The sequence below is a fragment of the Lithobates pipiens genome, unplaced genomic scaffold (genome assembly GCF_037356315.1).
Source record: "Lithobates pipiens isolate NorthernLeopardFrog02 unplaced genomic scaffold, aLitPip1_a1.2 Scaffold_19, whole genome shotgun sequence".
Classification (NCBI taxonomy): Eukaryota; Metazoa; Chordata; class Amphibia; order Anura; family Ranidae; genus Lithobates; species Lithobates pipiens.
In genome coordinates this window covers 566,299,949-566,313,008 of record NW_027507764.1, presented here as the reverse complement: position 1 = coordinate 566,313,008, position 13,060 = coordinate 566,299,949, and the positions used below count along the sequence as shown (strand labels likewise).

Sequence of the window (13,060 nt, the reverse complement as noted above, 5' to 3'; positions counted from 1 at the left end):
ATCGCGATCTATCTTCTAAGAAAAAAAATTGTCATTTTAACCAGAATCGTGCGGCTCAAATGTACAGGCATATTAACGTACCTGTACGTTGCCCTTTAAGACACGGAATTGTGGGTGCGCCCGCCACGCGCTCTTTGAATGTGACCTATCTCTGGCAGGCCCACAATCGTATCACGGAGAGGAAGAACGGGGAAATGCTAATGTAAACAAGCATCTCCCTGTTCTGCCTAGTGACACTGATCACAGCTCCCTGTAATTGGGAGCGGTGATCAGTGATGTGTCACACGTAGCCCCTCCCCCCCCCACAGTTAGAATCACTCCCTAGGACACAATTGACCCCTACAGCGCCACCTAGTGGTTAACCTCTTCACTGCCAGTCACATTTACACAGTAATCAGTGCATTTTTAATCGCACTGATCGCTGTATAAATGTGAATGGTCCCAAAAGAGCATCAAAAGTGTCCGATGTATCCGCCATAATGTCGCAATTACGATAAAAATTCACTGATTGCCGCCGTTATTAGTAAAAAAAAAATATATATATATATATATATATATATATATATATATATATATATTAATAAAAATGCCATAAAACTATCCCCTGTTTTGTAGACGCTATAACTTTTGCGCAAAACCAATCCAATTAACGATTATTGCGTTTTTTTTTAACCAAAAATATGTAGTCTTTGTATCGGCCTAAACTGAGAGAAAAATAGTTTTTTTTTAATATATATATTTTTGGGGGATATTTATTATAGCAAAAAGTAAAAAAAAAATGTGATTTTTTTTTTTTCAAAATTGTCGCTCTTTTTTTGTTTATGGTGCAAAAAATAAAAACCGCAGAGGTGATAAAATACCACCAAAAGAAAGCTCTATTTGTGGGGGAAAAAAGGACGTCAATTTTGTTTGGGAGCCACGTCGCACGACCGCGCAATTGTCAGAGCGACGCAGTGCCGAATCGCAAAAAGTGCTCTGGTCTTTGGCCAGCCAAATGGTCCGGGGCCGAATTGGTTAAATAGGGGCATGTATGTTCCAGTGAGTTTTTGATGCATTTAGGTGCGTTCCGGTGCATTTAAGGGCTTTTTTTTTTTTTTTTTCCCGTTTTACAGCGTTCCAGTACAGTCCAGTGCAGGAAAAATGTTCTTCTTTTTTTTTTCTGGAACTGGAACGCACTGAAACTGCAAGCACTGGTGTGAACTACAGGGGTGGGGCTACATGACTCCTCCCACAGCCCTGCTCTCTTTTTTCCCTTGTGCAGGGTGACTGGTCTTGTCTCCGCCCCTTCCTGTAGTTCTCTGCAGGCAGCCTGTAGTGGGTGGGGCTACATGACTCCTCCCACGGCCCTGCTCTCTCTCCCTCTCTCTCTCTCCTTGTACAGGATGACCGGTCATGTCTCCGCCCACTCCTGTAGTTCTCTGCAGGCAGCCTGTGGTGGGTGGGGCTGCTGGGCTCCTCCCACAGCTCTGCTCTCTGCACAGGCTAAGTACAGCACAGTGATGGTGTCACCTTTACATTTACAAGGTAGTATCTGGATTTTCACAGGCATTCAGTATACGCCAATTGGATTTATATCCATTTTTGGCTATTCAGGAATATATTCGATTTCAGCTTTACACAAAGGGCCAGTTTACTGTCCTCCAGACTTGGGTGGCCGGACTGTGGCTATTGGGAGTAGAAATTGTCCTGGCGTTAGTGGGAGTAAACCATGCATCATTGGTATCGGTGGGAGGAATAGTGCTCCATCATTGGTATCAGTGGGAGGAATAGTGCCCCATCATTGGGATCGGTAGGAGGAATAGTGCCCCATCATTGGTATTGATGGGAGGAATAGTGCCCCATCATTGGTATTGATGGGAGGAATAGTGCCCCATCATTGGTATCAGTGGGAGGAATAGTGCCCCATCATTGGTATCGGTGGGAGGAATAGTGCCCCATCATTGGTATTGATGGGAGGAATAGTGCCCCATCATTGGTATTGATGGGAGGAATAGTGCCCCATCATTGGTATTGGTGGGAGGAATAGTGCCCCATCATTGGTATTGGTGGGAGGAATAGTGCCCCATTATTGGTATTGGTCGGAGGAATAGTGCCCCATCATTGGTATTGGTGGGAGGAATAGTGCTTCATCATTGGTATTGGTGGGAGGAATAGTGCCCCATTATTGGTATTGGTCGGAGGAATAGTGCCCCATCATTGGTATTGGTGGGAGGAATAGTGCCCCATCATTGGTATTGGTGGGAGGAATAGTGCCCCATTATTGGTATTGGTCGGAGGAATAGTGCCCCATCATTGGTATCAGTGGGAGGAATAGTGCCCCATCATTGGTACTGATGGGAGGAATAGTGCCCCATCATTGGTGTCAGTGGGAGGAATAGTGCCCCATCATTAGTACTGGTGGGAGGAATAGTGCCCCATGATTGGTATCAGTGGTAGTAAAAGTGCCCCATCATTGGTACTGGTGAAAGGAATAGTGCCCCATCATTGGTACTGGTGGGAGGAATAGTGCCCCATCATTGGTACTGGTGGAAGGAATAGTGCTCCATCATTGGTACTGGTGAAAGGAATAGTGCCCCATCATTGGTACTGGTGGGAGGAATAGTGCCCCATCATTGGTACTGGTGGAAGGAATAGTGCCCCATCATTGGTACTGGTGGAAGGAATAGTGCCCTATCATTGGTACTGGTGGGAGGAATAGTGCCCTATCATTGGTACTGGTGGGAGGAATAGTGCCCCATCATTGGTACTGGTGGAAGGAATAGTGCCCCATCATTGGTATTGGTGGGAGGAATAGTGCCCTATCATTGGTAGTGGTGGGAGGAATAGTGCCCTATCATTGGTATTGGTGGGAGGAATAGTGCCCCATCATTGGTATTGGTGGGAGGAATAGTGCCCCAACATTGGTATTGGTGGGAGGAATAGTGCCCTATCATTGGTATTAGTGGAAGGAATAGTGCCCTATCATTGGTACTGGTGGGAGGAATAGTGCCCCATCATTGGTACTGGTGGGAGGAATAGTGCCCCATCATTGGTACTGGTGGGAGGAATAGTGCCCTATCATTGGTACTGGTGGGAGGAATAGTGCCCCATCATTGGTACTGATGGGAGGAATAGTGCTCCATCATTGGTGTCAGTGGGAGGAATAGTGCCCCATCATTATTACTGGTGGGAGGAATAGTGCCCCATGATTGGTATCAGTGGTAGTAAAAGTGCCCCATCATTGGTACTGGTGGGAGGAATAGTGCCCTATCATTGGTACTGGTGGGAGGAATAGTGCCCCATCATTGGTACTGGTGGAAGGAATAGTGCCCCATCATTGGTATTGGTGGGAGGAATAATGCCCCATCATTGGTATTGGTGGGAGGATTAGTACCCCATCATTGGTGTCGGTTGGAGAAATAATGCCCCATCATTGGTGTCGGTGGAAGTAAAAGTGCCCCAAGGGCCAGATAAAGGCAAGGAAAAGGCCCCACCTGGCCCCCGGGCCGCAGTTTGGAGACTACTGGTCTAAAGCACAAACAAGGGGTGGGGCAGTGCCCCGGATCTGAGGGCTCTGCGATGTGCTGTGTACACATATAGACTACACTGTTGTACGTCACTGTAAAAAAATAAATAAAAATCATTTGGCGAGCCAAACCATTCCTATATAGTTACATAGTAGGTGAGGTTGAAAAAAGACACAAGTCCATCAAGTCCAACCTATGTGTGTGATTATATGTCAGTATTACATTGTATACATTACATCCTATACATAGAAAGGCTTCAGCTGTCCCATTAGCCGGCGTTGCACTTTAAATGCGCTTCCTCTGGCTTCCCAGTAGAGCGGGTGTTTTCCCCCCAGGCCTGTATACTGATGAGATGTGACATCAGCAGATTCCAGGGACCCGCCCCGGCCAGACGTTCTTTCATTTATGGCTCTCCTGCCACCATGAAGCCCTGGCACTGACATAGCGGCTCGCTAAGAGTGCAGAGGTCAGCAGTAAGTAATGGAAAGTTCAGGGGTCCGTGTTCTGCAACTCACAATTCAGCATTACGTTATGCAGAACTCAGAGGTCAGTAGTAAGTAATGCAGAGAGTAGGGCACACTAGTATGTAACAGAGTGCAGAGGTGAGTATAAAGTACTGCAGAGTGTAGGGGACAGTAGCAAGTACTGTGGGGTGCAGGGGAGAGTAGTAAGTACTACAGAGCGCAGGGGAGAGTAGTAAGTACTGCAGAGTGCAGGGGACAGTAGTAAGTACTGCGGGGTGCAGGGGAGAGTAGTAAGTACTACAGAGCGCAGGGGAGAGTAGTAAGTACTACAGAGCGCAGGGGAGAGTAGTAAGTACTGTGGGGTGCAGGGGACAGTAGTAAGTACTGCGGGGTGCAGGGGAGAGTAGTAAGTACTGCAGAGTGCAGGGGATAGTAGTAAGTACTGCGGGGTGCAGGGGATAGTAGTGTGCAGGGTACAGTAGTAAGTACTGCGGGGTGCAGGGGACAGTAGTAAGTACTGCGGGGTGCAGGGGAGAGTACTAAGTAGTGCAGGGAGCAGGGGACAGTAGTAAGTACTGCGGAGTACAGGGGAGAGTAGTAAGTACTGCGGGGTGCAGGGGAGAGTAGTAAGTCCTGTGGGGTGCAGGGGACAGTAGTAAGTACTGTGGGGTGCAGGGACAGTAGTAAGTACTGCGGGGTGCAGGGGACAGTAGTAAGTACTGCGGGGTGCAGGGGACAGTAGTAAGTACTGCGGGGTGCAGGGGACAGTAGTAAGTACTGTGGGGCGCAGGGGACAGTAGTAAGTACTGTGGGGTGCAGGGGACAGTAGTAAGTACTGTAGGGTGCAGGGGAGAGTAGTAAGTACTGCGGGGTTCAGGGGAGAGTAGTAAGTACTGCAGGGTGCAGGGAACAGTAGTAAGTACTGCGGGTGCAGGGGACAGTAGTAAGTACTGCAGGGAGCAGGGGACAGTGGTAAGTACTGTGGGGTGCAGAGGACAGAAGTAACGCAGGGTACAGAGATCAGTAGTAATGCAGGGTGCAGTGGTCAGTAGTAAGTAACGCAGGGCGCAGAGGTTAGTAGCAAGTAGTGCAGAGGTTAGTAGTAAGTATTGCAGGGTGCAGAGGTCAGTATTATGTACTGCAGAGGCCAGTAGCAAGGAGTGCAGAGGTCAGTAGTAAGTGACGCAGGGTGCATCGGTCACTAGTAACGCAGGGTGCAGAGGTCAGTAGAAAGTAGCGCAGGATGCAGAGGTCAGTAGTAAGTAATGCAGGGTGCAGAGGCCAGTAGTAAGTAATGTAAAGTGCAGAGGCCAGTAGTAAGTAATGTAAAGTGCAGAGGTCAGTAGTAAGTAGCGCAAGGTGCAGAGGTCAGTAGCAAGTGCTGCAGAGTGCAGAGGATAGTAGCAAGTAATGTAAAGTGCAGAGGTCAGTAGTAAGTAGTGCAGTGTGCAGAGGTCAGTAGTAAGTAATGCAGGTGCAGAGGTCAGTAGTAAGTAATGCAGGCACAGAGGTCAGTAGTAAGTAATGCAGGCGCAGAGGTCAGTAGTAAGTAATGCAGGCACAGAGGTCAGTAGTAAGTAATGCAGGCGCAGAGGTCAGTAGTAAGTAATGCAGGTGCAGAGGTCAGTAGCAAGTAACGTAAAGTGCAGAGGTCAGTAGTAAGTAATTCAGGTGCAGAGGTCAGTAGTAAGTAATGCAGGTGCAGAGGTCAGTAGTAAGTAATGCAGGCGCAGAGGTCAGTAGTAAGTAATGCAGGCGCAGAGGTCAGTAGTAAGTAATGCAGGTGCAGAGGTCAGTAGCAAGTAACGTAAAGTGCAGAGGTCAGTAGCAAGTACTGCAGAGTGCAGAGGTCAATAGCAAGTAACGTAAAGTGCAGAGGTCAGTAGTAAGTAACGCCGGGTGCAGGGGTCAGTACCATAGCACAAATCCCCCTCCCTTCCGGAAATGTACTCATAGAGTAAGACCAGTTTTTTTAAATTAAATTTGTGGACATATTTATATCCTTGACTAGTAATGGCGGCAATCAGTGACTAGCGGGTCGGTGATATTGCGGCGGACAAATCGGACACTAACTGACACTTTAGAGAATTCTTGTCCTGTGGGACTCTGTGACATAGAAGGAGTTAATGGAAGCAGCAGTGTAAAGGATATGCTCAGAACTTTCATTACATCTATTGCTCTTGTTGGCTCCGACTTCCCTACTTAGCCATAAGCGGTTTTGAAAATGTTGTGACTGCCAAAACATGGAGGTCAGCCGGAGGGGAGGTGTATAATTCTTGGAGAAAAATGCTGAGATTACTACGAGGTCTTCTGCTACAAGTGAAAATAAAGAGAGACTTCATTTATCAGCAATGTTTATAGGCAGCAGAAACGTTCATTGCTACAACCTTGATCATGCGTCCTTCGTGTCAGCCAGTGAACACGCGGCACAAATACCGTTTACCGCACCCAGTACGTGAATGTGACTTGAGATCGGCCTCTTACAGTCACTGCACAGCAGAGTTTAGACTAGGAAAGAAAGAAGCAGCACAAGGAGCAAATCAGTTCATGTGCTGACAAAGAGCCTGCTGATAGGAGGAGAGAGCAGAGTGACAGGGAGATGATCTCATCACTGCATCTCCTTTAATGTCCAGTCACAGGCTGGGGAGGGGTGCATAACAGCCTGGGCTCAGATAATTGTTAGTCACCCTACAGACCCACAATACTGAAGACAGCTAGTGGAAGAGTAGAAATACTGCAGAGGGCAGCTCCAGATTGAAGTTGAGTATTGCAGCAAAAGCTTATTTTATTGTGGATTTTATTTTATTTTTGTCTACTTCTATTTATATCTATCTATATCTTTCTCTACTGCTATTTTTTTTATTTATCGTTTCATGTTTTTAGTATATGAATATGCATATAATGAAGATTATAGTTAGACTTTTACATCAATTTTTAAAATAAAAGTTTAGTTGTGTTTTACATATATTTTTATAACGAAGGTTTGTTTTTTTTACATATATTTTTATAATGAAAGTTTAGTTGTACTTTTAAATGCATTTTTTATAATGGCTATTTAGCTGTATTTTACATACATTTTTACAATGAAGGTTTTTTTTTTTTTTTTCAACAAGAAATACAATGAAGGTTTAATTGTATTTTATATGCATTTTTTATACTAAAGGTTTAGTTTACATATATTTTTTTAAATTAAGGTTTAGTTGTATTTTATATGCATTTTTTATACTAAAGGTTTAGTTTTAGTTTACATACATTTTTTTTAAATTAAGATTTAGTTCTATTTTATATGCATTTTTATACTAAAGGTTTTGTTTTATTTTACTTACATTTTTACAATGAAGGTTTAGTTGTATTTTATATTAATTTTTTATACTAAAGGTTTTGTTTTATCTTACCTATATTTTTTAAAATTAAAATTTACTTGTATTTTAAATTCTTTTTTTATAATAAGAGTTTGGAGGTAGTTTGCATAAACTTTTATAATTAAGGATTCCTTTATTTTATTTTTTATTTTTTTTTACATACATTTTTGTAAGGAAAGTTTTTAGTTGTATTTTAGGTACATTTTTATAATGAAAATTTTTGTTGTATTTTACATACATTTTATTAATGCAGATTTAATTTTGTATACATTTTTTTTTAATGAAGGTTTAGCTGCTTTTTTACATATCTTTTTATAATGAAAGTTTAGTTGTACTTTTAAATGAATTTTTATAATGGCTATTTAGCTGTATTTTACATACATTTTTACAATGAAGGTTTATTTGTATTTTATATCCATTTTTATACTAAAAGGTTGGTTTTATATTATGTATATTTTTTAAAATGAAGGTTTAGTTTTATTTTATATGCATTTTTATACTAAAGGTTTCGTTTTATTTTACATACATTTTTTAAAATAAAGGTTTAGTTGTATTTTATATCCATTTTTATACTAAAGGATTAGTTTTATATTTTGTATATTTTTTTTAAATGAAGGTTTAGTTGTATTTTATATCCATTTTTATACTAAAGGTTTTGTTTTATTTTACATATATATATATATATATATATATATATATATTTTTTTTAATGTTTAGTTGTATTTTATATCCATTTTTTTACTTAAGGATTCATTTTATATTATGTATATTTTTTTAAAATGAAGGTTTAGTTGTATTTTATATCCATTTTTATACTAAAGGGTTAGTTTTATATTATGTATATTTTTTTTTTTTAAATGAAGGTTTAGTTGTATTTTATATGCATTTGTATACTAGAGGTTTTGTTTTATTTTACATATATTTTTTTTAAATGAAGGTTTAGTTGTATTTTATATCCATTTTTATACTAAAGGTTTTGTTTTATTTTACATATATTTTTTTAAAATGAAGGTTTAGTTGTATTTTATATCCATTTTTATAGTAAAGGTTTAGTTTTATTTTACATATATATATATATATATATATATATATATATATATATATATATATATATTTTTTTTTTTTTAATGTTTAGTTGTATTTTATATCCATTTTTTTACTAAAGGATTCGTTTTATATTATGTATATTTTTTAAAATGAAGGTTTAGTTGTATTTTATATCCATTTTTATACTAAAGGGTTAGTTTTATATTATGTATATTTTTTAAAATGAAGGTTTAGTTGTATTTTATATGCATTTGTATACTAAAGGTTTTGTTTTATTTTACTTACATTTTTTAAAATGAAGGTTTAGTTGTATTTTATATGTATTTTTATACTAAAGGTTTTGTTTTATTTTACTTACATTTTTTAAAATGAAGGTTTAGTTGTATTTTATATGTATTTTTATACTAAAGGTTTTGTTTTATTTTACATACATTTTTTAAAATGAAGGTTTCACTGTATTTTATTTTTTATTTTTTTATAATAAGGGTTTAGAGGTAGTTTGCATGCACTTTTATAATCAAGGTTTCGTTTTTTTTTTTGTTTTTGTTTTTTTTTTTGTTTTTTTACATACATTTTTGTAATGAAAGTTTTTAGTTGTATTTTAGGTACATTTTTATAATGAAAATTTTAGTTGTATTTTACATACATTTTATTAATACATATTAATGTATTTTACATACATTTTATTAATACATATTAATGTATTTTACATACATTTTATTAATACATATTAATGTATTTTACATACATTTTATTAATACATATTAATGTATTTTACATACATTTTTTTTTTAATGAAGGTTTAGCTGCTTTTTTACATACATTTTTTTTTTTTTTTAATGAAGGTTTAATTATATTTTTTTACGTTTTCTTTTCCTTCCTTTCTTGCCAAGCTAAAGGCACTTGACCTTCCTCTGATTTGATGGTCATGGAAATACCATGAGGTTTAGTCTAACAACTTTTTCCTGTTCCTACCCGGTTCCTGCTCTTGTTTTACTCCAGTCATCCTTATTCCTGTCTGCCCTCTGGAGATATTAGTCATTCTTCTTCTAGTCAGACAGCTAAAGCACAACTAACGGTCTCCTTGTCTTCTTCTCTCTACACAGGAACGAAACCGGCAAGATTATCAGAAACTTCTCCTTCCACGTTCTTTTGTTTCACGAGGATCTAGAGGTTCTCCGGACCCGGCTGAGGGATAGGCTGAGTCTTCTGCTCACCGAAGCCTACAGAGATAGATTGCCCTGGAATATTTTAAAGTCCCTTCTGGGAAGTAGAGTTACTTCATGTGTTTCTGGGATCCAGACTCATGTGGGTGAGGCGGCAGTAGCAGCGAAAGGCTGGAATTATGACCAGATGACATTTGTTTTGAAGACTCTTGGCCACGGCGTTGACTTCCCGTTGGATTTATTTGACTGAGGGAACGGTGATCGGGAAACCCATCATGGTGGCCCTGAGGCACAGGAACTTGAAGCTGTTTGCAGCCGCTTTGGCTTTTTTTGCCATTACCATCACCTCTTTTCTCTTGAACTTCACCCAGAACACCGAGAAATACTTTCGGTTCTCGGGCCCCTTCGTGAGGTTCATCGCGTCCATGCGGAGGCCGTGCGGCTGCGAGACATGCGTTTCTGAGGCCGAATTGTCTCCTTGGTTCGATGAGAGGTTTAATCAGACCGTTTTGCCGTTTCTGACCAAGCAGAACAACTTACTGTCGGAGAGCACATACAAGTGGTGGATGGTAAGTGCTGTCTGGGTGCTGTGATTGGGTTTGGGGGGGCCTACAAATGTCCACCTTTGGGGCCATGTTTCAGTGTATGCCTGTATTTAAGGTATAACATCCACAGCCATATCATCCATTTACAGAGATCTGTTAATGGAGGACTACAAGTCCCATCTGTCACCGCAGGAGAGGAACTCATAGATCTCAACGGCACACAAATGCGATAAAGTCACCATGCTTGTAGCCCATCGATTACTTCTTCCGGTTCCGTAACCAAAAGATCCATAACTTCATAGGGGCATGGGACTAGGGGGAGAGTCTGCAGGAGCCTGTGCATTGCATTCATGATCCATTGATCATTAAAAAGCTTGTTTTGCTCTGGCAGTGGACTGTCCCTCAATGTCATCACGCCCAATGAAGGGCTGTGTTTGATAACCTCAGATCACTAAATTGTGTACCATAATGGGTATTAGAGATATAATGCCCCATTGTTGGAGGAAGTATGAAGAATAGCGCCCCATTGTTGGTGTCAGTGAGAGGAGTAGTGCCCTATCATTGGTGTGTGTGGGAGGAATAGTGCCACATCATTGGTGTCAGTGGGAGGAATAATGCCACATCATTGGTGTCAGTGGGAGGAATAGTGTCCCCAGGATTGGTGTCAGTGGGAGGAATAGTGTCCCATCATTGGTGTCAATGGGAGGAATAGTGCCCCGTTATTGGTGTCAGTGGGAGGAATAGTGTCCCCATCATTGTTGTCAGTGGGAGGAATAGTGCCCCATTATTGGTGTCAGTGGGAGGAACAGTGCCCCATTATTGGTGTCAGTGGGAGGAATAATTGGTGTCAGTGGGAGGAATAGTGCCCCATCATTGGTGTCAGTGGGAGGAATAGTGCCCCATCATTGGTGTCAGTGGGAGGAATAGTGCCCCATCATTGGTGTCAGTGGGAGGAATAGTGCCCCATCATTGGTGTCAGTGGGAGGAATAGTGCCCCATCATTGGTGTCAGTGGGAGGAATAGTGCCCCATCATTGGTGTCAGTGGGAGGAATAGTGCCCCATCATTGGTGTCAGTGGGAGGAATAGTGCCCCATCATTGGTGTCAGTGGGAGGAATAGCGCCTCATCATTGGTGTCAGTGGGAGGAATAGCGCCCTATCATTGGTGTCAGTGGAAGGAATAGCGCCCCATCATTGGTGTCAGTGGGAGGAATAGTGCCCCATCATTGGTGTCAGTGGGAGGAATAGCGCCTCATCATTGGTGTCAGTGTGAGGAATAGTGCCCCATCATTGGTGTCAGTGTGAGGAATAGCACCCCATCATTGGTGTCAGTGGGAGGAATAGTGCCCCATCATTGGTGTCAGTGTGAGGAATAGCGCCCCATCATTGGTGTCAGTGTGAGGAATAGCGCCCCATCATTGGTGTCAGTGGGAGGAATAGTGCCCCATCATTGGTGTCAGTGGGAGGAATAGTGCCCCATCATTGGTGTCAGTGGGAGGAATAGCGCCCGTCATTGGTGTCAGTGGGAGGAATAGCGCCCCATCATTGGTGTCAGTGGGAGGAATAGTGCCCCATCATTGGTGTCAGTGGGAGGAATAGCGCCCGTCATTGGTGTCAGTGTGAGGAATAGCGCCCCATCATTGGTGTCAGTGGGAGGAATAGTGCCCCATCATTGGTGTCAGTGGGAGGAATAGTGCCCCATCATTGGTGTCAGTGGGAGGAATAGCACCCCATCATTGGTGTCAGTGGGTGGAATAGTGCCCCATCATTGGTGTCAGTCGGAGGAATAGCACCCCATCATTGGTGTCAGTGGGAGGAATAGTGCCCCATCATTGGTGTCAGTGGGAGAAATAGCGCCCCATCATTGGTGTCAGTGGGAGGAATAGTGCCCCATCATTGGTGTCAGTGGGAGGAATAGTGCCCCATCATTGGTGTCAGTGGGAGGAATAGCGCCCGTCATTGGTGTCAGTGGGAGGAATAGCGCCCCATCATTGGTGTCAGTGGGAGGAATAGTGCCCCATCATTGGTGTCAGTGGGAGGAATAGCGCCCGTCATTGGTGTCAGTGTGAGGAATAGCGCCCCATCATTGGTGTCAGTGGGAGGAATAGTGCCCCATCATTGGTGTCAGTGGGAGGAATAGTGCCCCATCATTGGTGTCAGTGGGAGGAATAGCACCCCATCATTGGTGTCAGTGGGTGGAATAGTGCCCCATCATTGGTGTCAGTCGGAGGAATAGCACCCCATCATTGGTGTCAGTGGGAGGAATAGTGCCCCATCATTGGTGTCAGTGGGAGAAATAGCGCCCCATCATTGGTGTCAGTGGGAGGAATAGTGCCCCATCATTGGTGTCAGTGGGAGGAATAGTGCCCCATCATTGATGTCAGTGGGAGGAATAGTGCTCCATTGTTGGTTTCAATGGCATGAATAGTATTGATTGTGTCAGTGGGAGAAGTAGTGCCCCATCATTTATTGTCAGTGAAAGACATCATGTTTGAACAATTATATCAGTGGGAAGTAGATCACTTTATATTTGTGGGAGAAATCCCCAAGGTCCGGATAAAGGCAGGCAAGGGGCCGCAGTTCGGGGACCAAACTGCACTAGACCACGACAAGCAATTTACCCCTGCAGTACAGGCATAGTCCAATGCAAGGGGATAATCTTCTAGCTGCCCGAAGTTGGACCCTTGTGAAAGGAAGAAGTTGCTTTTAAAGTTTTAGCTGGAGCTGGACTTTTAATGTGTCTCTTACATTAAAAGCTACTATACATGTCCATTTGGAGACTACAACTTCCAACAGGTGACAACACATCTGTGCAATTTTACTGAAGAATGAACAGCGTTGTCACCCCGTCACAGGAAGTGGAATAATAATGGACAAAGATCAAGAAGTGATAAACTATGTGCTAAGAAGAAAGCCACTGCATACTGGATGTATCACTGGTGTCTTCATTTATTATAGACAAGATTGACAG

General features: G+C 42.2%; 1 protein-coding gene across 1 annotated transcript in view; it reads left to right on the top strand.

Annotated features, from left to right (window-relative positions):
- ST3GAL1 (ST3 beta-galactoside alpha-2,3-sialyltransferase 1) overlaps positions 1-13,060 on the top strand; it is a 226,377-nt gene that overhangs the window by 166,809 nt on the left and 46,508 nt on the right. The window contains exon 3 of the mRNA XM_077493372.1: positions 9,486-10,114. Within this exon, the coding sequence (XP_077349498.1) occupies positions 9,821-10,114 (294 nt within the window). The 5' untranslated portion in view covers positions 9,486-9,820. The remainder of the gene's footprint in view (positions 1-9,485; positions 10,115-13,060) is intronic.